The sequence below is a fragment of the Manis pentadactyla genome, chromosome 12 (assembly GCF_030020395.1).
Source record: "Manis pentadactyla isolate mManPen7 chromosome 12, mManPen7.hap1, whole genome shotgun sequence".
Lineage (NCBI taxonomy): Eukaryota > Metazoa > Chordata > Mammalia > Pholidota > Manidae > Manis > Manis pentadactyla.
The window spans coordinates 8,295,708-8,321,879 of record NC_080030.1 but is presented as its reverse complement, the minus strand read 5'-3'; the positions used below and the strand labels follow the sequence as shown (position 1 = coordinate 8,321,879).

Genomic DNA, 26,172 nt, shown 5'->3' with positions numbered 1-26,172 from the left:
GAAAACAGAAAAGGAACCGCGATGCGGAAGCAGGTTTCAATATTTCCACGGCTACCTCCAACAAGCCGTGATGTTGAACCGGAACTGAGAAAGAGGAAGTAGACTGGGGGACAACGATAAGATACACCCACGCGTAGGTTCCGTGGGTGCTGCAGCCTGTGTACGGAAGGATAAAAGGAGGCCAGGAAGGGGCCCCGCAGCAATGGCTTTCCCTGAGCCCAAGCCGCGCGGCCCGGACCTGCCACAGAAACGGGTGAAGACGCTGGACTGCGGGCAGGGAGCGGTGCGAGCCGTGCGGTTTAACGGTGAGCACCTTGGCCTTCATAACGCGTCCTCCTCCCGCCTCCCGAGATCCGCGCCCCAGTAATCCCTCCCTGGTGTTCCGCAGTGGATGGCAATTACTGCCTGACGTGCGGCAGCGACAAGACCCTGAAGCTGTGGAACCCGCTGCGGGGGACGCTGCTGCGGACGTACAGTGGCCACGGCTACGAGGTGCTGGACGCAGCCGGGTGAGCCAGGGCCACTCCGGGAGCCGGGCGCCGAGGCCGGACTCAGAGGTCGGCGCTGAATTTCCCTCCTTTGCCCTCTAGCTCCTTTGACAACAGCAGCCTCTGCTCCGGCGGTGGAGACAAGGCCGTGGTGCTGTGGGATGTGGCATCGGGGCAGGTCGTGCGGAAGTTCCGGGGCCACGCGGGGGTGAGTGCAAACAACAAGCCTCATTAGAGCGTGGATAAAGGAGGGGACCCGCATTAGCGGGTAGATGGTGACAGGGACACCCCCCTCTCCCATTACAGTGCAAGGATCCCTCCCCCAAGGCCCGGTGTTCACCAAGTCGCGTCCTTGCAGTTCCCCCGGAACTTTTTGGCTCCCCTATCCCTAGCCTTTGCCCATGTTTTAACCTGCATTGGGAACCCTGCCTTTATCCCAAACCACCAAAGTCCAGCCTCCTCTGAGTGGCAGTTCCTGTTTCTCAGAAGGTGAACACGGTGCAGTTTAATGAAGAGGCCACGGTCATCCTGTCTGGTGAGTCTGGGGCCTAGGCATGGGGACCCAGGATACTGCCCCTGACTCCACGACCTGAGCTCACCCTTATGCTGGCCTCACAGGCTCTATTGATTCCAGCATCCGGTGCTGGGACTGCCGCTCTCGGAAGCCTGAGCCAGTGCAGACACTGGACGAAGCCAGGGATGGTGTATCCAGTGTGAAGGTGTCAGACCATGAAGTCCTGGCGGGGTGAGTGGAGACAGGAACTCACTCCTCCCAGGTGCCACGGGGGACCTTAGCTGCCCTCTGTGCTTAGATTAAATCTACCCTCCTCAACTCACAAGGCCCGGCAGTCTGGTGCCTCCTGACCTCTCAGATTTATTCATTCCCAGCCTCATTTCTTTGAAATCTGCCAAGCATGCTTCTTGCCCAGGACCTTTGCAGTTGTTCTTCCTCTGCTCACAGTGCCCTTCTGCTTATTCAGAGTGTATCTGAGCACTTTCTGTGTGCCACTTTTTTAGTTACTGAGCATATAGCAATGCGCAAAATAGGGAAAAGTCCTTGCCCGCATAGGATAGATATTCTACTTGGAGGAGACAACTTAAAAAGTTCCCATGCATGACTGCCCTAGTTGGCCACGATGCAAGGGCGTGCCTTTCCCGCCATGGGTGGAGTTTGGGACCCAGCCTGTGGGTTGGCTCCTGCTCACATTTCCAGTCCCAGGTTGGATGTCACCTCCTTGGGGAGGCCCTCCTAGACTGCCTTCAGTCCATGAGGCTCCTTGTTGGTAGAAAGTGCTCCTGGCTTGGGCACAGCTGTCCCGCGCCCCGGGGTCTGGCCAAGAGAGGACAGTTGGTACATATCAGAAGCAGATGGAGTGACTCCTAGTTGGCCCTGGGTCTGAGCCTCAAGGGCAGTACCTTGGAATTCCACTTTGGAATTCATTTCACTGCATGTTTTCCACGGCCAGTCCAGAGGAGGCTGAAGGTGACAAGAAGGGCAGGCCCCCCGCCTTGCTCTCAGGCCCTGGCTGGGTGGTAGGACTCGGGGACATGGAGGTTGCCTGGAGCTGTGGACCCACTGGCCCCAGTGGGCACTCGGCTGGACCTACCCCCCTCTTGCAGCTCTGTGGACGGCAGGGTGAGGCGCTATGACCTGAGGATGGGGCAGCTCTTCTCAGACTACATAGGCAGTGAGTGTGGCTAGGGCTGTGGGGCAGGCAGGGAAGGTGGGGGCAGCAAAGGGAGCCCCAACCTCACCCACGTGCCCCACCCCCAGGCCCCATCACCTGCATCTGCTTCAGCCGGGATGGGCAGTGCACCCTGGTGTCCAGCCTGGACTCCACACTGCGGCTTCTTGACAAGGACACGGGGGAGCTGCTGGGCGAGTGAGTCCTCGAAGTCCTGGGGCCTGTTTCCCACCCCTGGTGAGGCCCAACACCCCTGATCCCACTCTCCCCAACCCCAGGTACACAGGCCATAAGAACCAGGAATACAAGCTGGACTGTTGCCTGACTGAGCGTGATACCCACGTGGTCAGCTGCTCTGAGAATGGAAAGGTGTTCTTCTGGGACCTGGTGGAGGTGAGCCTCCCTACCTCCGCTCTGCACAGGGCTGCCTGCCCTGCCCTTACCTCAGTTACTCCCATGCCGGAAAGAGGGAGCTATTAGAGGTGGGGGCTTGAAGGCAGAGTGAGAGGACCAGGCAGGAAGGGTAATCCTGGCAAAGTGAACAGCATGTGCTAAGGCTTAGAGGTACGGCACAGTCAGGAAACAGCATTTTGTGACGGCAGTGGCTGCAGCAGGATCTGGGTCAGGCAGGGCTGCCAACGCCAACCTAGCCACTGAGGCAGGGGAGCCAGTGGTAGCATCTGATCCCAGGTGAGACAGGACTTTAGTTGAGGAAACCTGAGCTACCTCTGAGCAGCCCTGGGGCTTCTAGGCCCAATCTCTGAGCCCTGTCCTGACATGTCTCAGCCTGGTGGGGGCGGTCAGGCTGAGGAAGGATTGTTCTGGCTGAGTGGGGTCAGGGCTGGGGCTTGGCAGGGGACATAAGCCCCCTAAGAGGATGGGGAGGAGGGGTCTAGAGGCTCGGGAGTCAGCTCTCACTCTGGCAACTAAGAAATGATCTGCCCACCGCCTCAGGATACGGTAGCCTGAAGTCACCCAGAAGGGGAGGGCACGTGAAGGACGGTGCAGCTGAAGGGTTCAGTCTGGAGCCCATTCGGTTTGCAGTGTCAGGGAAGCAGTTAGGGGCAGGCGCTGAAGAAGCGCTGGTAGCTGCCCCCACCCCTTCGCTCCACAGGGTGCCCTGGCGCTGGCCCTGGCTGTGGGTCCCAGTGTGGTGCAGTCGCTGGCCTACCACCCAACGGAGCCCTGCCTGTTGGTCGCCATGGGGGGCAGTGTGCAGTGCTGGCGACAAGAGGCTTACGAGGCTGAAGGCGGCGCAGGCTGAAGCCAGGGGACCCACCATCGCTCAGGACACGGACAGACTCAGAGGTCCACTGAGACCATTTATTCTGGACATGCTGCTGATCAAGGAGGGGCAGGGGCTGGGCTGCAAGCTAATAAATAGAGGGGTCGGGAGGCCTCCTTGGGGCCACAGCCATTCAGTCTTCATTCTTCTCGGGCATGAAAGCATCTGCCTTCTGGGCAAAGGTTTCAGCCACAAGCAGGGGAAAGACCAGGGAGGCATCAGCATAGACCTGCAGAGGGGACCCCGGTGAGCCACAGGAGCCGTGGACCAGCCTGGGGGCCCTGCGCCCATCGGGTGGCCAGCCCTCACCTTGACAGGCTGTGCGTCCACGCGGATCTTGCCCCAGGAGACAGCTTCATCTGGCCGGGCACCCGAGTCGGAGCCATCAAACTCCTGGGCCGTGTTGATGTAGACAGCATAGTCGGCCCCATTCCGCTGTGGGGAGGGACAGGGTGGGCTAGTCAGCCAGTTGCAGTAGACAGACACACAGGCTGGACCCTGTAGCCAGAGAGGCCGAGGAGCGTGTCCCCGATGAAGGAAGCCCTGTTGCGCTAGCCCCACGTCACTGCCTGCGCTGAGGGGTCCAGGGCTTGCTGGGCAGAACTGCACCAGACGCACCTCCTAGGTAGGATCGGCCCTGTGCATCTGCTCAGCAGGAACTGCCACTGACCACAAACCGCCTCCCCGCCGACCCCCATGGCCGCCACCGTGGTCCTGGCCCTATCGTAGCTCAAGGGAACCCTGCCTTTTCCCCCAAAAGCAACCAGAGGGCATCTGTGAGCACCCGAGTCACAGCCCTCAAGGCCCTGCTGACGCCTGCCACCTCGCTGCCTCTCCCTCCTCCTGTCCTGCCTCACTGGCCCTCCGCTGTTCATTACTTCAGGCCCCTCAGAGCCTTTGCACCAGCTCTTCCCTCTGCTGGGAACTCTTCTCGAGGCAACCACAATGTACTTCCCCAAAACCTCTGCTTACAGGTCACTTTTCCCAGAACTTCCCCTTTCTGGAAACGACCTCTGTCTCTTGCCATCCCTGTTTTTTTGCCCATAGTAGGTACTGTCACCTGATACGCATGTCACTTGTTTACTGTCTGTCTTCCCAACTGGAGAGCAGGGGTCCTGGCCTGTTTAGTGTGCAGCAGTCTCCCTGGCCTCTAGCGCAGGCCTAGTACACGAATGTCTCCACGGCAGGCCCGAGTGCCACCCCGCTGTAGACCAGGCATGCTGTCCCCACTCACCATGAGATTGGCATTGGCAATGTGGTGCTTAACCACGCCCCCGCCCAGGATGATCATGCCAGAGCGCTTGGCGAAGATTGCCTGTGTATTGATGAGCCTCAGGTCTGGGGAAGAAGGCTGCGGTCAGACTGTGGGCCCAGCCAGCCCTCCTCCCCCGCTCCTCTGTGGCCCCAGCGCCTCACCCTCAACAATGTCCAGGACCAGGCCCGGGTTCTTATAGGAATGGAAGAAGATCATGTCCCCCAGTGAGCCATCTGTGAGCGCTGGGCTCAGCACAGGGATGTGGTGCTGGGGGAGGGCAGGACAGGAGAATGAGTGGAGCTCAGAGCCCAGGGAGGGAAGCCCAGTCCTCCCAGTGGAATCGCCTCCCCTCTGCCTGATTCTGAGCAGGGTACTTAAGTTCTTTGGGCCTCAAGTTTCCTTGACTGTAAAATGGGAACAGTAATAGCACATAGTATATATGGGAAAACTCACAAAAAACACTTAAGACCAAGTGTGTTAAGAATGACAGCTCTTGTTATTTTTCCAACTGCTGGACCTCAGTCTCTGAAGAGTGTGGGACTCTGCTAGGTCCCGGGGGGGTTGCTAAGCACTGCCCAACTGGCGCCAGGTGTTCCAAGAGTAGACCCAGAATCACAGGACCACACACTCAATGGCTGCGTGACCTCAGATTGCCTAGTGGGGATGAGTATAATACTGTTTCCCCAGTGGCTGCTCAGACAAGGTAACACCTGCCACGGCCTGGTGTCTTTGCTCCCACCCGGCCCCTCACCTTCTGGGCCCAGTAATACACCGACTCTGGGTTGTTGATCTCCTTGCCCAGCCGGGCGATCATCTTGGAAGGAGTCCACTTCACGCCCTAGGAGAGAGCATGTACTTCAGCCAACAGTGACTCCCCAGCTCCCACCACACTGGCCCCTCAGGATGCACCAGCCCCACCTCCGTGTTCTGCTCTAGCACCATCTGGTCCAAAATGGGCATTAGCCAGTCCTCAAACTTGCAGTAATTGTCGTTGGGCACCAGCAGGTTTCCAATCCTGGGGGCAGAAGGCATGTAGGTATCGGACCTTGGAGCCCTCTGCCCAGCTCCCCTGCCCATCTCCACTCAGGCCCACCACCTGTTGATCCCGTTCTCACGCAGCTCCTTTCCCCGGAGGCTGAACTCGCCCAGGTATGTGGGCGCCAGGCACTTGATGAGATCCTCTTCCACGCCTCCAGCTGTGGTCACCAAGACATCCACCTGCAGTCAGGGGTCACTGAGGTTGGCCTAGGAAAAAGAGCTCTACCCTCCTGTGAGGCAGGACTCCTCTAACTCCCCACCTCCATTCAGTGACCCTTGGGGAAGCTCTGCTGCTGTTCCTCTGCTTAAAAAAGACCTCTAACGGGTGGGGGGATAGGTGAAATAGGAAAAATGGAAAAAAAAATTAGACTGATATCTTGCTCTGGGTGATGGTTACATGAGCTGTTACATGTTACACAACATATACATGCCAAATTCATCAAGCTGTACACTAAGATTTGTGAATACCTCAATTTAAAAAAACCAACCCATATCTCCCTATCTTTTTTAAACGATCAGTGACCTAATTGCCCATTAGGACCCTGAAAGGCCAAGGCCACAACCCCACCAGGTCCCCACCATGTTGTGCTGCACAAGGTAACGGATGGTCTCACGGATGCCTGAACTAATGAGGTTAGATGTGTAGCCCAGAAAAATGGTGCAGCCGGTGAGTGGGCGGCGGCTCTGGGTCAGGTCTGCATGCTGGTCTTCATCTTGTGACAGCGGCTCCAGTTTCTTCTCTATCTAGGTGCAACAGCAGGAGAGGGTTAACCTATGGCCCCAGACTGCGTGTGGCCCAAGGACTCCAGAAGACTTTCAGAGGCCGACTCCGCCCCCAAGCTCTGCCCACTCAGAGACAAGGGGCAACTTCTCCCTGGAACCAGGGAACGAAAACCCCCGTGACCCCCAACTATCGCCCCCCTCCGCCCCAACCCGCACCCTGGTCCAGGCTCCGCCCCATTCACAGCCCGCATCTCAGGGCACGAGCTCAGAAATCCGGAGAGCACTGCCTTGGCAGGCCCGGTTCCCCTTCCACTGGGAAGAGCAAGTGCAAGCTCAAAGCCCCGCCCCGATTTAGGCTCCAATTCCTCCCTCAACCACAGGGTCTTGTCCCAGGCTCCGCCCATTCCAGGACACTTTCACACACTGCCTATGCGGGAATATAACGAAGTTCTCCATGGTGGCCCTACAAAGTTGTGCCAGTTATATACAGGTCCCAGGGAAGCCATATTGTGCTGTAAAGATGCCCTGCAGCATTTCTTGGCTATGTCATGAGACTGTCACAAGCCCCCCCATTCCCACCCATAACAAGAAAGAACGAACGACTACTAATACCCAGCGAAGATAAACTGGTCTGGTTCTCCTGTTCTTGGGACAATTCTTAGGAAAATGTTTAACAGCCCTTATCCTTACCTCCCCTCACACACAGCATCGGAATATCTATGGAATGATATTTTTTAAAACATCCATACCACACCCCTAGTTGTATTAATAATGTACCCTTCCTACAGGTATGGTCTGCTGTAGAGAAGGTATTTAATAAGATGTCTCCAAAGGAAAGGGCTTTAGAGCAGTTTATCAGAACACTGATGGGCTGCTCTTGGGCCATGGTCCTCAGTAGGACTCCGAATAAACTCTTTCTGAAGACGTAAGAGTCGTGTTGATTTCAGCCGACACCTACAACCCGCCCCCACCTAAAAACCAGCCCCAGCCCCATCCTGTGCAAGGACATCGCGGCTGCAGGGCAACATTCCGTTCCCAGCACATAGTCTCCCACCCCAGTGGACCGCGCCTCCCGCCAACAATTAGACCTCGCAACGAGGGACAAGCCTCCTTGCCCGAGGAATTCCCGCCCCACCGCGTCCGGCATTGGTACTGGAAGTCCCGCCCCAGGCCTCACCATCGCGTTGACTTGCTGCACAGCGCGCCCGAAGTTGGTGGCCTGGAAACCAGTGGTGCCGAAGGCCTCCAGCAGCGCGCGGTAGTCCACGCCGCGGTTGAAGTCGTAGCCCCGGACTTGGGTGCTCTCGGATGGCAGTGCCAAGCTGTGCTTTAGCACAGCGGCCAGAGCCGCCGCGGGCGCCTCCCCTTCCCGGGGCCCCTCCATGCTCTTGCGGTCGCACTGTCAGATCAGAGCCGCCGCAAGCCAGGCCTCCAGCGACCTCGAAACGCGCTAAGCCCCGGTACACGTCTCTGTAGAACGCAGGAAGATATACTCGGAAAAAACGACGGGGAAGAACCGGAAGTTAGTCACAAGACCCCGCTTAAGGCCGGTAGTTCAGGGCGCAGCTATCTGCGCATGTGTTGTCGTACGGAAGCCGCAAGGACCCTGTAGTCCCTGCTTCGCGTCTTCGCAAGCTCAGATGAATGAAGATTCCTACTTTTACTGCCGCCTACTGGAGACCGCAGCTTGGACTACCGCGCGTGGAGACTTGCGTGGCGCTTGTCTGTCCCCTTGCGGAAGGAGGATGGCTTCTTAGACGTCTCCCTTGGACAAGATACGAGTCATCAGGAAGTGTCAGACAGTTTCTGCCTCTGAGCGTCTCCAGTCAACCGGGATAGTGATCCCTGTTTGTGCCTCGCCAGTCCCCAAAGCCTCCTCCACATGGTGCATAAACCTGTCTTCCTTCCTTCGGTAGCTGCAGCTATCACCTCCTCCGGGAAACATTCCGTCACCTTCCCTGGGCAAGGGACCTCCTCTGGGACCCAGGGCTGACATCTCTTTGCCTCCAGCAAGACTGAGGCCCTCGAGGAGGGGGGGATGTCTGTATCTCATGGGTCCTCCTAGCCGTGCACAAAGTCTGGTCCAAAAGGGCCTCCTTTAATCACTCACTGTGGAGTCTAGTCTACAATGGGCTCTGTGCTGGGCGCTGCAGATTTATCAGTGAACAACAAACAGCCCCTGCCCTCCTGGAGCTCACGGTTCGGGGAGCTAGAAAGGTAACAACTCTGATAAATGCTATTCAGGAATTAAACGGGATGATGGGGGACTATTTGGAGTGGACTGGAGGGAGGGATTGGTGGCCTTATTTGGAGGGACAGGTAGTTGGGGAAGAACACTACAAAGGTGACATTTGAGTCAAGACCAGAAGGCTAGGAAGGGCCCCATATGTGAAGATCTGGGGGAGGACATTTCCCTGCCATCCTCCAGCCGCCACAGCAAGAGAGAACAGCCAGTGCATAGGTCTTGCCGCCAAAGAGGAGCCTACTTAACTGGAGGAACAAAAACACCCTCCATGACATTCTTTTTTTTTTTAAATTATTCTTTTTCCTTTTGTTTTTCTTTTCTCCATGACATTCTTGACAGCCCTTGCTTAGATCTCAAACTCACCACCGCACCCCTCCTAACCCTGATTTTCCTACAAGTTTCCACGTCTCAGCAAAAGCACTACCCCTTGGCTTGTCTGCTAGGCTCAAAACTGAACTTAATGGCTCCCCTTCTGTCAGACCCCACCATCCATTCATCAGCATAACTGCCAAGTCCTGCCTACAAAACAGGTCCCAAATCCAGGTGCTTTCTTGTCTTGCTTTGATTTTTTTTTTAGATATAACTGACACATTATATGAGTTTCAGGTGTACAGAACGACTAAGTGTTTGTATCCAGGGGCTTGTCTTCATGCCCATGGCTTCCATGCTGGGCTGCCTCCCTTTCTGTCCATCTCCCAGCTGTGCACAGAGAGCCCGTTAAACAGACCTGGATTCATCATTCCTTGTTAAACCCTCTCACAGTGGCTCCTTCCAAGGAGTAAAACCCAGGCTTTTCCCCATAGCCTGCAAGGGCCCCTGCTGACTTTTTCGCCCTCATCTCCGCACCGCTTGCCTGCACTCATTCTAGAACTTGCCCTCTTTGCTGTTCTAGAGCCCATTTAGCTCTTTTCTGACCAAGGGACGAAGCATCTGCTGCGCTCTGCTTGGAACAGCCACTTCCCCAGCTCCTCCTTCTCTTCTGAGCCTCAGTTCAAATGTTGCCTCCTCCAAGAAGCCCACCTGACCACCCACCTCACCCTTACCTTCCTTTTGATGTCATTCACATCACTTAATACACTTTGTTTGTCCATCCCTCCCAGACTACAACCGGCAGCTGCATGAGGGCAGGATTTTGTTGGGTGTCTGCTGTTCGTCCTACTCTGAAAAGTGCCGGGCACGTATGGGTGTCAGCATGATCAGTGAGGAGTGAAGGAAGGAGAGGTTGATAAGAAATGAAGTCAGAGCAGGCAGAAGGTGCAGACCAGGCAGGGCCCTTTGGGCTGTAGTAAGGAGGGTGAGTTTATTCCAAAATAGAACTGAACACCCAGCCCTGGAGATCTACTTTGGAACACAAACCTACATTGTGCACAGCCTCTTGCATCTCCCATTTTTCTGCTGCCCCCTCTTGTGCCACTAGCATATCTCTCAGCAGTGTGACCTCAGTTTTCAATAGCTTTTGTTCCCTTTCAGACTATCCCACAGCTCATCTTCCTGGACATTTGTCACTGGAGGGCATTTCTGTCATTAGTAACACTTCCCAATGCTGCAAGAAACAACCAGCCCACTTTTACTGCCACCTCATGGCCAATCAGTTCCTGAGTCCCCAATTTTACAGAGGGCAAACTCCACTACCTAAAGCATCCCCATTTTTTCCAAATTCTGGGGAGGGGCCCATTCCTCTAGAAGGCACTTTGCTCCAGACACCATCCTCACTGGGGGATCTTCAGATGAATCCTTGCCATCTACAGGGGAATCCCCAGGTGAGTCCCCAGCACCTCTAGGGGTCTAAGAGTATCTCCCCATCATCTATCTATAGGAGCAGCCCACCCAAAACACGGCACCCATGAGGACCGATTTCAGGTTTACCAGATCCTGCCAACTACACCAGATGTAGCCCCAGAGAGAACAATGTTCCCAGGCCAGGGCAAGTCCCCTTATGAGATTGCAAAACCAAAAACAGTCAAGGAAAAGGATAGGGAGGGAGAAAGGCTTTTATTTCTTAGTTGCTAGCCAGGCTCTGCACCATCTCCTCCAGCCATGGCTGGTGCTCTGCTTCCTCTACCCACCCCTTCTAGAAGGAACTCCAAGGGTAGGTCCTTGATGCCTGACAGATGCCAGACCAATTACATACCAGGAATGAAGCGGAGGAGAGAATGGCCATTTTCTCTCCACCCCTTGTCCTAGAGGCTGCAAGGCTCTGCATTGATTACAATCATTGATTTGTAAATTACTAAGGCTACATGGGAGGTACTGGAAATTCTGCCATTGATCCCTTACCTCTGTGCCCTCTGGAGCATACAGACAGGTTAGAGGAATGTATACAATAGATTTATACCAACTACACGAAGCACTTGTGATGTGCCAGGTATTCCAAGCCTTCTTCCCAGGATAACTCCTTCCACACTCTGTGACCTTATGTAATTGAGATCCTGTGATTATGGCCAATTGACAGGGGGAGAAATAGACGTGCTTACTGAAAAGCTAGGTGACTCACCCACGGTCACATTCCTACTAAATGGTTAAAGCTGGAAGTTGAACGTCAGCTGGTAACTCCCTATTCTATAATCTTAACCATGAAGTTTGCTCCCTAAATATGTCACACCATGAATACAATGGATGAACGTATCAAAAAGATCATCTACCATGATCAATTAGGATTTATTCCAGGGATTCAAGGATGGTACAACATTCCAAAATCCATCAACATCATCCACCATATCAATAAAAAGGACAAAAACCACACGATCATCTCCATAGATGCAGAAAAAGCATTCGACAAAATTCAACATCCATTCATGATAAAAACTCCCAACAAAATGGGTATAGAGGGCAAGTACCTCAACACAATAAAGGCTACATACGACAAACCCACAGCCAACATCATACTTAAACAGCGAGAAGCTGAAAGCCTTTCCTTTAAGACTGGGACCAAGACAAGGATGCCCACTCTCTCCACTTTTATTCCACATAGTTCTGGAGGTCCTCACCACGGCAATCAGACAACACAAAGAAATAAAAGGCATCCAGATTGGTAAAGAAGAAGTCAAACTGTCACTGTTTGCAGATGGCATGATATCGTACATAAAAAACACTGAAGACTCCACTCCAGAACTACTAGGTCTAATATCTGAATCCAGCAATGTTGCAGGATACAAAATTAATACACAGAAATCTGTTGCACTCTTATACACTAATGATGAACTAACAGAAAGGGAAATCAGGAAAACAATTTCATTCACAATTGCATCAAAAAGAATAAAATACCTAGAAATAAACCTAACCAAGGAAGTGAAACACCTATACCCTGAAAACTACAAGACACTTATGAGAGAAATTAAAGAAGATACCAATAAATGGAATCACCTTCTGTGCTCATGGATGGGAAGAATTAATATTGTCAAAATGGCCATCCTGCCTAAAGCAATCTACAGATTCAATGCAATCCCTATCAAAATACCAACAGCATTCTTCAACGACCTAGAGAAAATAGTTCTAAAATTCATATGGAACCACAAAAGACCCCGAATAGCCAAAGCAATTCTTAGAAGTAAGAATAAAGCAGGGGGGACCTTGCTTCCCAACTTCAAGCTCTACTACAAAGCCACAGTAATCAAGACAATTTGGTACTGGCACAAGAACAGCCCCATAGACCAATGGAACAGACTAGAGAGCCCAGATATAAAACCAAGTATATAGGGTCAATTAATATACGATAAAGGAGCCATGGACATACAATGGGGGAAATGACAGCCTCTTCAACAGCTGGTGTTGGCAAAACTGGACAGCTCCATGCAAGAGAATGAAACTGGATTATTGTCTATCCCCATAAACAAAAGTAAACTCAAAATGGATCAAAGACTTGAATGTAAGTCATGAAACCATAAAACTCTTAGAAGACAACATAGGCAAAAATCTCCTGAATATAAACATGAGCAACTTGTTTCTGAATGCATCTCCTCGAGCAAGGGAAACAAAAGCAAAAATGAACACATGGGACTACGTCAAACTTAAAAAGCTTCTGTACAGCAAAGGACACCATCAACAGAACAAAAAGGCATCCTACATTGTGGGAGAATATACTGTAAATGACATATCCGACAAGGGGTTAACATCCAAAATGTATAAAGAACTCACATGCCTCAACACCCAAAAAGCGAATAACTCAATTAAAAAATGGGCAGAGGATATGACACAAAATTCTCCAAAGAAGAAATTCAGATGACCAACAGGCACATGAAAAGATGCTCCACATCACTGACTTTCAGGGAAATGCAAAGAAAAACCACAATGAGATATCACCTCACACCAGATAGGATGGCCAATATCAAAAAGACTAAGCAACAAATGCTGGCGAGGATGTGGAGAAAGGGCAACCCTCCTACACTGCTGGTGGGAATGTAAGCTAGTTCAACCATTGTGGAAAGCAATATGGAGGTTCCTCAAAAAACTAAAAATAGAAATACCATTTGACCCGGGAATTCCACTCGTAGGAATTTACCAAAAGAATATAATTTCTCAGATTCAAAAACACATATGCACCCGTATGTTTATTGCAGCACTACTTAAGATAGCTAAGATATGGAAGCAATCTAAGTGTCCATCAGTAGATGAATGGATGAAGAAGAGGTGGCAGATACACACAATGGAATACTACTCAGCCATAAGAAGAAAACAAATCCTACCATTTGCAACCACATGGATGGAGCTGGAGGGTATTACGCTCAGTGAAATAAGCCAGGTGGAGAAAGACAAGTACCAAATGATTTCCCTCATTTGTGGAGGATAACAACTAAGCAAAACTGAAGGAACAAAACAGCAACAGACTCACAGACTCCAAGAAGGGACTAGCGGTTACCAAAGGGGAGGGGTGGGAGAGGGGATCAGGGGGAAGACAGTGTGGCACAGAGAAGACAAACAGTTGACTCTGTGGCATCTTACTACACTGATGGTCAGTGACTGCAATGGGGTATGGAGAGGACACGATAACAGGGTGAATGTAGTAATAACCACATTGTTTTTTCATGTGAAACCTTCATGAGAGTATGTATCAATAATACCTTAATAAAATAAATAAATAAATGAAAGAAAAAAATCTTACTTCTTGGCAAAAAGTAAATCTGGCATATTACTACACTGATGGACAGTAGCTGCAATGGGGTATGGGGGGGACGACTCGATAATATGGGTGAATGTAGTAACCACATTGGTTTTTCATATGAAACCCTCATAGGGGTGTGTATCAGTAATACCTTAATACTAATAGAAAAAAGAATCTTACTAACTTCCTGGGTGTTAAAATGCAATCTTATCTTTAAGATGGGATCCTTCCTGCCTTTTACTATGTGACTGGGCTTACTTGCCGTATTAATTGCCCGGGTTATACATTACTTGATTAGGGGCTCCAGGAGGAAAAGCAGCATCCAGGCAAAGTTAAAGATAAGCCGGGCCTTTTAGCGGGTAAAGTAAACTTTACAACAGCCTCATTTAGTTGACACAATGAAGACATGGGCCATACTGAGGTATTTTCTTATCTGGGGGATGTTCACACATTCCAGGCCGAGTTACTCCTGGCTTTTCAGTTTTAACTCATCCTCACTGAACAACGCTTATACTTCTAGTAGTTTGGTATTTAGAGAAGTAATGTGACTCTGACTGCGCTCAAGTGTTGAATACGGAGTTTTGGTAGGGGTCTTTTCCCAGAGGCCCTCACGCTACGCTGAACCCACCCACCGTCCCTGTCTCAGAATCTCTGCGGCTAGTTACAAATTACTCAGCTGCAGGCTACAAACCTCTATGACGGAAATATAGGGCTTTTTAAATACAAGAAAACGCACTGTCTATTCCCAGACCAAAGTAAAGAAACTTCATTCCCAAATAGAAAATACGAGAGGTAACTCATGAAAAAAGTTTTAATTCTAAAGGCGCTGCCTCCCGGCGGCGTCTCCCCCGCCGCCCCGCCGAAAAAAATCCACACACGGCAAGACGCCCACCGGCCTCCCCGTCTGCGGCCCCGTCCCGAGCGGCGGTGGCAGGTCGGCGGTGCGGCCCCCGGCCGGGCGGAGAGCAGCCGCCCTCACCACCCGGTCCCGGTCGGAGGAGCTGCGAATCCAGGGAGCCCCGCGCCCCCTGCCCCGGCGAACTTCGCCGGCGGCGCGGGCGGCCGCCCTCGGCGCACTTGCTCCACCTCCCTCCTCCCCGGGCAGCCCCTCCGGCGGAGCGCGCCGACTCCCGACCCCCGGCCGGGCCCAGCGATCCCACCACCCGCGTCGGCCGCTTCCCGGACACATGGGCGACGCACTGCCCGCTGAGCAACTTGCATGGTCGCCCCCTCACCGGCTCCAACGCGACCTCAGGCGGAGCCAGGGGTCCCCGCGCCCCGCCCGGGTCCGGCCGCGCCCCGAGACCACCTACCTTCCAGCCCGCAGAGCTGTCGCTGTCGCCTTCATCCTTCAAGTAGGGCCCGCTCTTGACCATCCACCGCAGATCTGCGGCAGCATGAGCCGCTCCTCGGCCGAGCTCTCGACATCGATGGTTTTGGCGATGCGGTCGGCGGGGTACGGCTTGCCCCACGCGCTGCACGGTTGCTCCTCAGCGGCCGCCGAGGCCGCAGGCAGGCCCGCGGGGCCGTCGGGGTTCCCGGTAGCGTCGCCCGACGGCGCCGGCTTGCAGGTTGCAGACCTCGACTGGCTGAAGTCCGGCCGGGAGAGCGGCTTGACGTCCGGGTGGATCTCCACCACCTGGATGGCTTCGGCCATGGTGGCCGCCGCTGGCCGCAGGAGAGCCGAGAAGGGGCGAGCGTGGCGATCCGAGGCTGAGGGGGCGAGGTCGGTGCCGCCGGAGCATGCGCACCTGGAGGAAGGCGCAGCCGAGCACAGCGAGGGCCCAGAACTCGACGGGCCCATCAACATCTGGTCTCCGCCGGTTCCGCTGCGCGGAAGGGACGGCGCCTTGGGCCGCTCCTGCGGACAGGGCCGGCGGACCGAAGCGCAGAAGGTGCCGCGGGAGCTCCCTCTCGCGCCGACGCCCGTGACACTACTAACTCTTGAATATGCCGCCGGACTTCCGTGCTCTGCGCGAGCGCCCAATGGCTGCCTTCGCCGCGGCGCCGGCACGCCCCTGAGCAGTCAGCCAATGGGAGCGAGGCTGGGTGGGGACAGCGGCCGCGCGGGGCCGTGTTTTTTTCCTTCACACTCCGGTTCGGCGCCTCGGAACAGCTCCTGCTCTCCGGGCTCTGAGCCTCTCGACCGCGCGGCGCTGTGACTGCCGGCCGAGGACCCGAGTGAAGGCGGCGGCGGCACTTTGCCTACTACTGAGGCGCGGGGCGGAGCGCTCGGGGAGCCGGGGAGCCCGCCGCTCCGCCTGGCCCGACTCCCGTGCGCGGCCGGGCGGCGCGGGGTTCCACTCGGTCGCCCCCTTTCGGTTCCACCCGCGGCCCCTCAGAGAGCGTGGGCCGGTGGGTGCGCGGGCTGGTCTGTTCGTTCCCGCGACCTGTCGGCCCCCGGCCCGCGGGGTGAATACTACCTGCCTGAGCCTGACGAATGTTAACACCGCCCGTGATCAACCTTTTTTATAGCGCGCACCCTGATGTCAGGGGAAGGGCCCTTCATCTCTGTGATATTCTTCCTGAAAAACCCGTGAACCCAGGCTAACCTTGAGACAACTTCAGAAAACCCGGGTATCCTAGAAAATACCTGAACAAACTGTCAAGTTAATTAAAAAAAAAAAAAGGAAAAACTGAACAATTGTCACAGACCAGACAGGGACTTAGGAGACAAGACTACTAAGTGTAATATGGTATTTTGAATGGGATCCTGGAACATGAGAGGGTTATTTCTGGGAAAAGTAGTGAAATGGGAATGAAGAGTGGAAATATAGTTCATCGTAATGTACCAATGTTGGTTTCCTAATTGTAACAACTGCATGACTGTATTATAAGGTGTTAACAAAAAGGGGAAAATGGGTGAGTGGTATCCAGGAAACCCTCTATACCATCATTGCAATTTTTTCAGTAAATCTCAGTCTATTCTAAAATCAAAAGTGGATTATAAATACTGTAGTGTACTCTGATGGACCGTGACTGTAATGGGGTATGTGGTGGGGACTTGATAATGGGGGGAATTCAGTAACCACAGTGTTGCTCATGTAATCATGTATTAATGATACCAAAAAATAAATAAATAAATAACCATGTCGTGTATTAATGGGTGAATAAAACTGGCCCTTTATGGCTGCTGGTGAGACTATATTGATGGATGCCTTTAGGGGGCTCAGACCTAGTCTAACTACAGCCGTTTCTCATTTCTAACATGATTTCTAAATAAACTTTTCATTAAAGTATAAAATTTATTCAGAGGACATAAAATGTGAATGAATTTGATAAAAAGTGAACACACCCATTCACTGAGGTCAAGAAAATAATTTTTTGATAAAGCTCATCATAAATAATAAAGCCCTCAGAAGTCCCCCACTTGCTCTCCTAAATCTCTTACCCTTACTCCTCCCCAAAGGTAACCATTATCCTGACTTCTAATACTAGAGATTAATTTTTCTAAGTTTTTGCCTTTATGTTAGGTGAATTTGTACATTACACACTCTTGAGTCTGGCTTCTTTCAGCACTGTTTGTGAGACTTTTCGTGTTGTCAGGAGTTTCTTGAATTTCTATTGTATGCATATACCATAAGCTACCCTGCTCCTAATGGACATTGAGCTGTCTTCAGTAGTTTTGATTATTACAAACAATGCTGCTGTGAACATTCTTATCCTTGTCTTTTGCACACCCCTCCATACATTTTCATCACCTTGGTGTCTAAGAGATGTAGTAGTTGGTGGGGGAATGTGTTTTTTTTTTAATATTTTGTTTTCAATGGTACTTACAGTGCTCTTGGGAAGTATGTAAGTCTGTATTTAAGGAAAGCAAAAGACAAAGACTAGGGGCCAAGTTCCATTTCTGCGACTAGATAGACGGTCATCATCATTCAATCTGCCCTTCCTCCAATCTTCTCAAGAAGCACGCCAGTGCCATGCTTTGTTTGCTGGGCAGAAGAGCCAAAGGAGGCCAAGGAAAAGGGCGATGCTTATCAGTTAGTGGTGGCGCTGACTTAGTGGGTGAACTAACTCCTAGTTATTAAATGGAATGTTGTTTGGAGCTGAACAGCATCCCATGCCGTAACAGCACTATTACAAATAAAGTCCCAACAGCCCGATTGTGCATTAAGTCACCAGCTCAGCAAGCCGGTTATGTTTTGAAGCTTTGTTAGCTTCAACAGTTACAATATTCTCTGCAGAGGGGGAGGCGGGCAAAGGACCAACAGGTTCAAAACTGTTCTTTGCCTCTAACTGTTCAAACACTCACCATCATATCCTCCACTATTTTCAAGTGGTTTTTCCTTATCTTAAAACTAAATGCCTACTAGTTATAAACTTCGGGGCAAGGAATATGCAGGACAAAAAGATAACTAGATCAGAGAGGCAGAGACACCATTCAGCATGCTGCAGAGAAGGCCGAAAACGTCCTCTCCAGGTCAGTTAGGTTTTCTCTCACTGGTTCCCAAGTAAGGTTGTCTGCCAAGTCAAAACCTCTAAGAAAATGCAACTATATACATTTTTACATAACTCAACCAAAATAATTTACCTCTCTGTGAAATCTGAAGTTAACTAGTTTTGTTGGGAAGTGGTGTTCACTAATATTAGTCCAAGGCTTTTGATGTGCCTGTGGCCCAAGAGCACGAATAATAAATAATAGCCAGTAGGAGGGATCTCTTAGTGCACTTTTAAAAATGTCTTCCAGTCTAAAGGAAAGTTTCATTTTCCAATTAATCTATCACAATATCAACCTAGAAACAGTCAAAGCCATTAAGAAGAAAACAGAATTTTAAGAAGTCCATCCAAAAGTCAGCTAGTCCAAACCCTTTTTTTTACAGGTGAGGAAACTGAGGCACAGGGAGGTCAAGTGACTTCCCCAAGTCATAGTGTCAGAAATGTCAGTGAAACCTAGTTCTCTGACTTTAAATCCAGAGGGGTTTTTAATAATGATACTGCATGACTTTGTGACTTACACAGTATCACTTTACTTGTAGAAAGATTAGTCCATCCAGCTCTGCTATAAGTAATTCTGTGACCTGGGATAAATTATGACTTCTCTGAGCTTCTTCACACTTCTCTGAAATGTGCCTAACTCGCAAACACTGCAGAGACTTAAAAGGGAGCATATATGTGAAAGCACTTTGTGAACTATAAAGTAGTATGCAAGTGTATGAATGTTATTAATAATAGTTAAAACATGTCAAAGGTCAGAAACTTAGTATAAAATGTCAGAATAGAACCTTCATGTTCATTCTAGTCTAATCCTTTCAATTGTCCCCAGAGAAGAGAAAAGCCTGGGAAGACGGGAGTAACTTATCCAAAGACTTATGGCAAGTTGCTGGCACAGCTGATATTCAAATACAGATCTCCTAACTTGCAGCTTCCAATGAATGATGTCTGATATCTTGGATAAGTGAATAGTAATTCCAAACCAGTAAAAGGTAGTTTAAAATAATCTGATAAAACTCCAGACTGAATTTATATAGGTCCAGAAGGGATATCTTGAAATACATTTTTAGTAGAAAAAAAAAACAACTCATACTGTTTTTGATGTTTGGTACTATTGCTTTTTCTGTAGCTCGGATCATTTACTTAAACACTTAGCAATAATAAAAGATGGCCAGTGACTGAGAATAATATAGAAGAAATACCACTTGGAATAGTGGATAGAGGAGCTCTCTGCCTGAGGTAAGTTCATGCCTATGGGTCTGTGATGGGTGGGACACAGCCATGATAAAGAAGCTCACAACCAGAGCCTCAGGTAAACCCAGCAGTGGCTACAATCCCTCTCCTCCCTACTTCATCCTCTTTTAAGTTTTGCATGAGTTCCTGTGCATCTGCATTAGGCAGATCCCTGCGGTCTATTCACAGAGTGACACGGTAATCGATAGGAAAAAAAGCATAGAATGGCTAGAATTAAAAACCTGAATGAGAAAAGACATGAAGGTGGTATCAGAGTCTCAGGGTATTGTGTAGAGAGGGGGCAGCATGGTGGGATCCATACACAGCCAGCTGCATACCGGCTGGCTGCACAAGGCAATAGGCACTTGGCAACAGCATCCACTAACAGGTTCCCAGCAGGAAGGGTGAGCTCTGATACTCACAGTACAGAATGAACTGAAGGACTGGCAGGGCCACGGCCAGGAAAGGCAGACTCCTAGGATCCGAGGCCTCACCTGTTTAATAAACCCAAACCTCAGTGAGGACCAAGTTGCCTTTGTGTTTTTCTTGTAGATTTCTGAAAGTGGTAACAAGTGTAGCAGCAGCAGCAGCAGCAGCAGGGGAAACACCCTGCAAGGCGAAGCGGAGGCCCTGGGTTGCAAGCACTGCCCCCTCGGCTCCTGAGGCCTCTGTGGACCGAGTGGGGCAGTGGGTCTGGACATAAAGGCCTCTGTGGGCCCCCTCTTCTCATTTCCCCAACTTGTCCATGTGCTAGAAGTCGGGGAGGGGCTCTTGAGAAAATTCTGCATGCGAGTATTAAATGCAAGGCTGCCGGCTCCAGCCAGGTGCAAGGAGACACTCCCTTGCTGATTCTAACAGCAACAGTTGCAGAATTTGAACACATAAGCCAAGTCCACTGGAAATCTGAACCGCAGGTGGCAGTTCCTGTCTTGTCAGCCAGCACTGATATTCCAAGAAACGCTTAGAGCTGTGCTTTTCAACTGGTGGCTACCTTCCCGGAATAAAGTCAGAAACTCTCCCTCAAGACATTTCATGATCTGTGTGGGACTGCTCTTAAGGGAATGCAGTAAGAAATGAATCTGTACTAGAAGAAAAGGGGAATCAAATCTCTCTTCAAAACTGCACACTAACATTTACTGGAAAGTGAACTCAAGCAGCCCCAGAAACTTTGTAACCACTAACCCGTGGGGGTGGGGGGAGCAGGGCAGTTTCTAATTGTTCTCCAGATTTTCTGCTTCTGAGGATCAGAGATAAAGCTGAAAGCCGATTTTGTTCAACCCTAAGCATCCAGTCCCCAGGGACTGAGGAGGAGCAGAAAAGAAAATCAGAAAGCTAGTGAATCGGTGCAGGAATGTCTGCTTGGACCCCTGCGAGCTGCTGCTTCATGTGTCTGCACCCCAGCCCCTCTCCCACGATTTCCCCTGGAAAAGCCCTGACCGCTTGCGTGTCAGGAGGACGGTGGTTCTCTAAGGCAGGAGCCTGCCACTCCCTCGTTTGCTAGCAAGTCAATAAACTATCCTTTCCTTTCCTCAAAACCTTGTCATTGTGTTTTGTGATTTGACCTCAGGGACGAGGACTGGGTCTTGGTATCAGGAGCAGCACCCCCCACCCCGACCAAGTGCCCGCAGTGCCACTCCTCCAGTGTCAGAGGCCACAGGGCCGAGATGTCAGGGACACAGAGCTCCCGGCTTCCTCCTTGCTAGCCACAGGGGACTGTGTCGGCCAGGAGTTCGTGCTGTGTGGCAGGGCAAGTACAAGCCTCTAGAACTCCCTCCAAAGTATATATTGAAAGCAGTAATGCCTTCCAGGACAGGTTACAGACTGGAGTTACCACCAAGGAATTGGAAGAAGTCGGGGTGGTGATTTCCACATACCCTTATTGAAGTCACTCACTTGGCCTACTCAGAAAACGGACGAATCTTGGAGATGACAGTGCATGATGGTCACCGTGATGGGAGTGTCTCAGATTGCAGTTACTGCTGCACGTGGGGCTTCGTCACTTGGTCCCCAAGCGCCCAGTGTGTAAGTATTGGTCAGGAAAATGCTCTTTGTTCTCTTCCTGTGAGTAAAGTCCAGCAGGGCAGTTAGCTTTCAGCCGGCAAGGAGAGAAAACTATCTCAGAGGCATATCAGACCTCCAGACTTAGGTTGTCACTTAGTCAGAAGGAACCTTCATCTCCTTTTCCTTCCAGAAGCTGTCACACTGGCCCATCCCAGTGATGGCACTATGCCCATTGGACCCAGTGATCAGGAAGTACAACTTGTCTAAGCACACTGATAGAGCAGTCACGTGTCAGAAGGTGGGAAATAAATCCAACAAAAATTCAGGGGCCTTTCGTCATCGAGAAGTTTCTAGAAGTCTATCGTGTGGGCATGCCTAGCTCTCCTAAGGTGATGAATGAGGTGCGGTACCTGGACCCTCCTCCACTCCTCACACACAAAGGGCACAGCAGCCTGGTAGACCACCTCGGATTTCAGAGGCAGCATAGACCTCATTTCCAGAGTGCTACTCTGACCCATTTACTAATTGGTCTGAAAAGCACCTAGTTGGAGAGCAGCCTGGACCTTTGGAAGGTGGAAGGCAGTAGATGGCAATACCTGGATCCCCTCTCATTGCTGCCCCTTCCAGGTGCACACCTGAAAACGGCCTAGCTGGGGACTGACCTGCCAAGATCACAAGGCCCGGACCCCGGCCAGGCTTGCGTGCTGTTCCACGCGCCGTGCCAAGCCCGGTTGGCACTCCTCCATCTCTGAGTCTGTGCGTCGCACACACGTGACACCAGCCCCCAGGAGCTGGAGGGGTCATTCATGTATCCCTGGGGATGTCCCTAGGGAGGAATGTCTGGCATGACCCTCCCTGTGCAGGTTGGGACATTGGGCAGCTCCTGGGAGATGCTATGGCTTCAGCAGGACAGGGAACTGGTGACAAAAAGCGGCCTGAGCTCAGCTCTTGTCTCCTCAGAGCTGGGACCCTGGTGTCATTGCCAAAGAGCGAGGGGAGGGATCTGGTGGAGATCTGTGTACTCATGCACGGCAAGGGCCAGGAGGGTGGGCAGTCAGCAGCCCAGAGGGGCATGTGGGCGTGTCTGAAGGCAGGGAGGGGCCCAGGAAATGGACCCTCGAAGAAGTGATGTCACTGAAGATACGCCCAGTAGAACCTGAATTGTGACCCGGACGGAACCCAGCTCCTGGTCGCAGACCCTAGTCCTGCTCACTTGACCGGAGGCGCTCGACAGAGCAACATGCGGTCTTGTTGTGCGGAGCCTTCTGAAGGCGTGGGAGTCAGGGAAGCCGAGAGGGAGAGTCTTCCTGATCGCTATGGGCGTTGGCTGAGAGACCACCTTCGCCTCTGTCCGTGTGTCCCGAGGAGCCCCGAGGTAACACAGGGCAGCCCAGAGCGGGCCACTCCAGGGCCAGGCCACAAGTGTGAGCCGTCCCGGGCTGACCTTCCCCCCGGCTCCTTGTGTGTGTGCGGTGGGCGTGGGGCATGGGGGGACTGAAGGCTGGGGAGCAGGGGGGCACTCAGTGTCACAGCTCTGGTCTCAACACTCAGTAGTGGAGGTGAGTGTGGGGACCAGGTACTTCCACCCACATGATAATCCTGAGCCCGGGGGGGGGGCCTCTTCTTCCCCCAGGGACTGGAGGTCTAGGCAGATGGCCCTGTGTGCCTGATCTCGGGGGCAGGGTTTGGGTTCCACATGGCCCCCTGCGGGGAGGTCCACGCAGCCCCGGGTGCCTCCTCACCCGCTACCAAGCTCTGGCTTTGCAGAGCTCCACCCTGGGGAGCGAGGAGGAGCTGATGGGTGGATGGACCCACCTACTCCATCTCCCTGGACCAGGGACAGGCTGCCTACACCCCAGGACCCCATTCCAAGCCTGGTAACCTGCCGGGGCCCTCCCAGGGCTGCCCCACGAGATTGGTCAACAGACCCACTCCAGAGGGCCTGGAACCTCGCTCCCGGGGGCACCACGTGCCGCTCCTTGCTTGCATCCCACGGGGCTGGGGGCGCTCGGGTGAGCTGCAAACCTCCCTTGTCCTGGTGGGTCCTGGGTTTCCCACTGACTATATCCCTGCTGCCCCCCTCAGCGTGAACCTGAGCCATCTGTCCATGGGACTGAGGTCCCCAGGCGCAGGGCTCCCCGGACAGGCGCGAGGAGGAAGGGGAGAAAGCGCACGGGACGAGTGGAACCAGCTCCAAACACCAGCCGGAGCGCTCCCGAGGCCACCCTCCCTCCCGAGGACGCTGGCCAGCCCACACGTGTGAAAGAGAAGCAGGGACTGTTCAGGACAAGGTCATCTTCAGGGGCAACCCTCAGCTGGAATGCTTCTTGGCCCCTACTCTCTGCAAAGGATGCTGACCAGCCAGCCACGGGCCAGCGGCTCCCCCGGTGAGCACCCACCCCCTCCTGGGCACAGTCGGGCCTCTGCCCACAGCCCGCGGTGTGTCTTGAGTGTCCCCACATGTGTCTGAGCCTCTGCGTGCTCCTCTCACAGGCAGGGTGGCTGGCGGTCAGCCTGTTAAGGTGCCCATGGGGAACACGGGAGGAGCTTAGAGGGGCTCCCCTGGCGCCCGGCAGTGCAGAAAGGACTGCCGGCCAAGCTGGGCCACTTTGGGGCTTACTTCTCTGTACCCGATGAAAAGCCTTTGGCCTCACCCGTCAGTGGCCTGGAGCCTGGCTCATTTGGAAAAGCACATGGGAAGCAGCCTTTGGAACAGAGGCTTGCGATTCCCTGTGGCTGGGCCCTGTCCTTGTCCTCACCCTGGCCACATGGGGGACCTCTGGCGATAGCAGAGCGGTACCTGGGAAGGTTCGGGTAGGACTTCCTTCAGCCACAATAGGTATGCAGCACCCACTTTGTGCAGACCCTTTGGGGACACTTAGCATAACTGAGCGAAGGAAGCAAACACAGTACTGGGACCCCGGCCCGTGTGGAATCAGGCAGTCACTTCAGGCGTCATCCACAGGTCACAGCCGGGAAGCATCACGGGCGATACCCTCACGGCCTCCTCATGTAATGGGGGGCATGACGAGGGGCCAGAGGAGGATCTGAGAAAGTGAGCATTCACTGGGCCAGGAGGGGGCACTGCCTGTGTGCACAAAATGGGCGGAGGAGGCGTGTAGGCCTTGGGGCAGAGGGCGCACAGCAGAGCCCAGCAGGTCACTCATCTTTGGATTCCCATGGACGGGCTGACGACTGGGGACTTCCTATTCGGGAGGATGGGAGAGGATGGGGTCCCAGGACGGACACGCAGGGTCAGGAACGGGGAGGGGCAGGTGCCTGGACAGGCAGGGGAGTGCACAGCGGCCAGGCCCACACAAGGCTGGGCAGGGAGGGCAGTGTGGGGGGTAAGACCAGGCTTCTCACTCTGCCACCCCCTGGGCTTCCCCCAGCCCCAGGATTGGCTGGGCTAGGCGCCTGGCCTGGGAGCCCGAGCATGTGCCCTGCACCATCGATACCAGCCAGCTTTCATCCACCCTGGTGGGCCAAGTCCTCCACCACTTGGTCCAGGAGGAGCACCTGGGGCCCACGGTGGCAGAGCTGGAAGGTGAGGGGCTGCGGCCAGGGGACCGTCTAGGGTGGGCTTCCCGGACTGGGGTTCCCTTCAAGGCAGTCAGGGCTCTTCTGGCATTGTGAGGCACGGGGAATCAGGCCCGCGGCGACCCTTCCTCTGTGTCCTGCTCCAGACCCACGGCAGATGCAGCTGGCTCCAGAGACACGGGGAGGGCCGGCGTCGTGGCTAGAGCCCATCCAGGAGCTCCCTGAGACCCCTGTGCTGGAGCGACGGCCGGTGTCACCTGCCTCAGCCCCTGCAGAGCCGGAGGATGTCCCAGCAGCGGCCTCAGCCCAGGGGCCAGGCCCTGAGCTGGAGCCCCATGAGCCTTTGGGCCTGGGCCTCAGGGCACCTGCTGGAATGGCACCAGGCGTGGCAGAGCCAGGTCCAGATCCAGAGCCCACCAGCCCCTGGGACATCCCAGGAGTGGTCTCAGGCCCCGAGCTGGAGCCCCATGAGCTCTTGGACGCGGGGCCCGTGGCACAGGGCCTAGCAGAGCTAGAGCTGGACCTGGAGCCCACCAGCCCCTGTGCCGTGAGCACCCGGAATGTGCTGAGGGAGGACGAGCCGCCCATCCTGGCGTTTCCTCCCCGCCTGGTGGGCCAGCAGCTGAGCCTGTGCTTTCTGGTGAGCGGAGCGAGCTCTCGGGGTCGGGGGCGGGCCTTCCCTGTGTCACGGGCTGCCCTAGACCGGCCGTCCCCTGACGTGGACTCCTGTGATCTGGGCCCACGTCCCAGCTTCCCCACGGACTCACCATGTGTCCTGAGAGACTCTCCTCACCCCAAAGCCCTCACTGAACACAGGGGGACAGTAGGGCCGGCCCTCAGGGATCCTTGCAGACCAAAGAGGTGGAGCAGAGGGAAGGTGGGCAGGGCCTGGCCGGGCAGGGAGGGGCAGGGCAGGGGAGGGGTGCTCAGGGAGGTGCTGCCAGGGCCTTAGGACCCCGGGACATTGGCCGGGCAGGCCTCCGCAGCCTCCGCACACCAGCGGCCCCCGCCATGGACGTGACTGCGTGGGAGACACAGACACCACCAAAGGCCCTGGGTGGAGTTGTTTCGGGGGAAACTGCACCTGAGTGGGGAGCGGGATCCACGGGGTGGCAGAATGGGAGGCAGATGCCCCAGGACGGGCAGG

At 53.5% G+C, this 26,172-nt stretch overlaps 3 protein-coding genes across 3 annotated transcripts in view; 2 read left to right on the top strand and 1 right to left on the bottom strand.

Annotated features, from left to right (window-relative positions):
- Positions 1–25,415, top strand: part of LOC118916210 (zinc finger protein 709-like) — a 381,657-nt gene extending 356,242 nt beyond the window's left edge. Inside the window, exon 4 of the mRNA XM_057489868.1 lies at positions 25,172–25,415. Coding sequence (XP_057345851.1) covers positions 25,172–25,228 — 57 coding nt within the window. The 3' untranslated portion in view covers positions 25,229–25,415. The remainder of the gene's footprint in view (positions 1–25,171) is intronic.
- On the top strand, positions 110–3,586 carry LOC118916346 (WD repeat domain-containing protein 83). Its single transcript, XM_036893323.2, has 9 exons — positions 110–305; positions 389–509; positions 591–696; positions 975–1,023; positions 1,107–1,233; positions 2,109–2,176; positions 2,263–2,371; positions 2,452–2,566; positions 3,288–3,586. The coding sequence occupies exons 1-9, from the start codon at positions 203–205 to the stop codon at positions 3,435–3,437; spliced, it is 948 nt and encodes a 315-aa protein (XP_036749218.2). The 5' UTR covers positions 110–202; the 3' UTR covers positions 3,438–3,586.
- DHPS (deoxyhypusine synthase) lies at positions 3,471–8,018 on the bottom strand. Its single transcript, XM_036893290.2, has 9 exons — positions 7,652–8,018; positions 6,331–6,495; positions 5,810–5,931; positions 5,632–5,728; positions 5,465–5,551; positions 4,875–4,980; positions 4,693–4,796; positions 3,768–3,893; positions 3,471–3,687 (listed from the first exon to the last, which is right to left on the bottom strand). Exons 1-9 carry the CDS (start codon positions 7,856–7,858, stop codon positions 3,592–3,594), a joined length of 1,110 nt encoding a protein of 369 aa, XP_036749185.1. The 5' UTR covers positions 7,859–8,018; the 3' UTR covers positions 3,471–3,591.
- Positions 25,416–26,172: the final 757 nt, after the last annotated feature.

Coding starts and splice junctions, on each gene's coding strand:
- LOC118916346 (XM_036893323.2), top strand. CDS start 203: ATGGCTTTCCCTGAGCCCAAGCCGCGCGGCCCGGACCTGCCACAGAAA. Junction 2,177..2,262: donor CTTCTCAGACTACATAGGCA/GTGAGTGTGGCT, acceptor CCCCACCCCCAG/GCCCCATCACCTGCATCTGC. Junction 2,372..2,451: donor ACGGGGGAGCTGCTGGGCGA/GTGAGTCCTCGA, acceptor CCCCAACCCCAG/GTACACAGGCCATAAGAACC.
- DHPS (XM_036893290.2), bottom strand. CDS start 7,858: ATGGAGGGGCCCCGGGAAGGGGAGGCGCCCGCGGCGGCTCTGGCCGCT. Junction 5,932..6,330: donor ACCTTGTGCAGCACAACATG/GTGGGGACCTGG, acceptor CCCTGACTGCAG/GTGGATGTCTTGGTGACCAC. Junction 4,981..5,464: donor TGTATTACTGGGCCCAGAAG/GTGAGGGGCCGG, acceptor GCCCTCCCCCAG/CACCACATCCCTGTGCTGAG.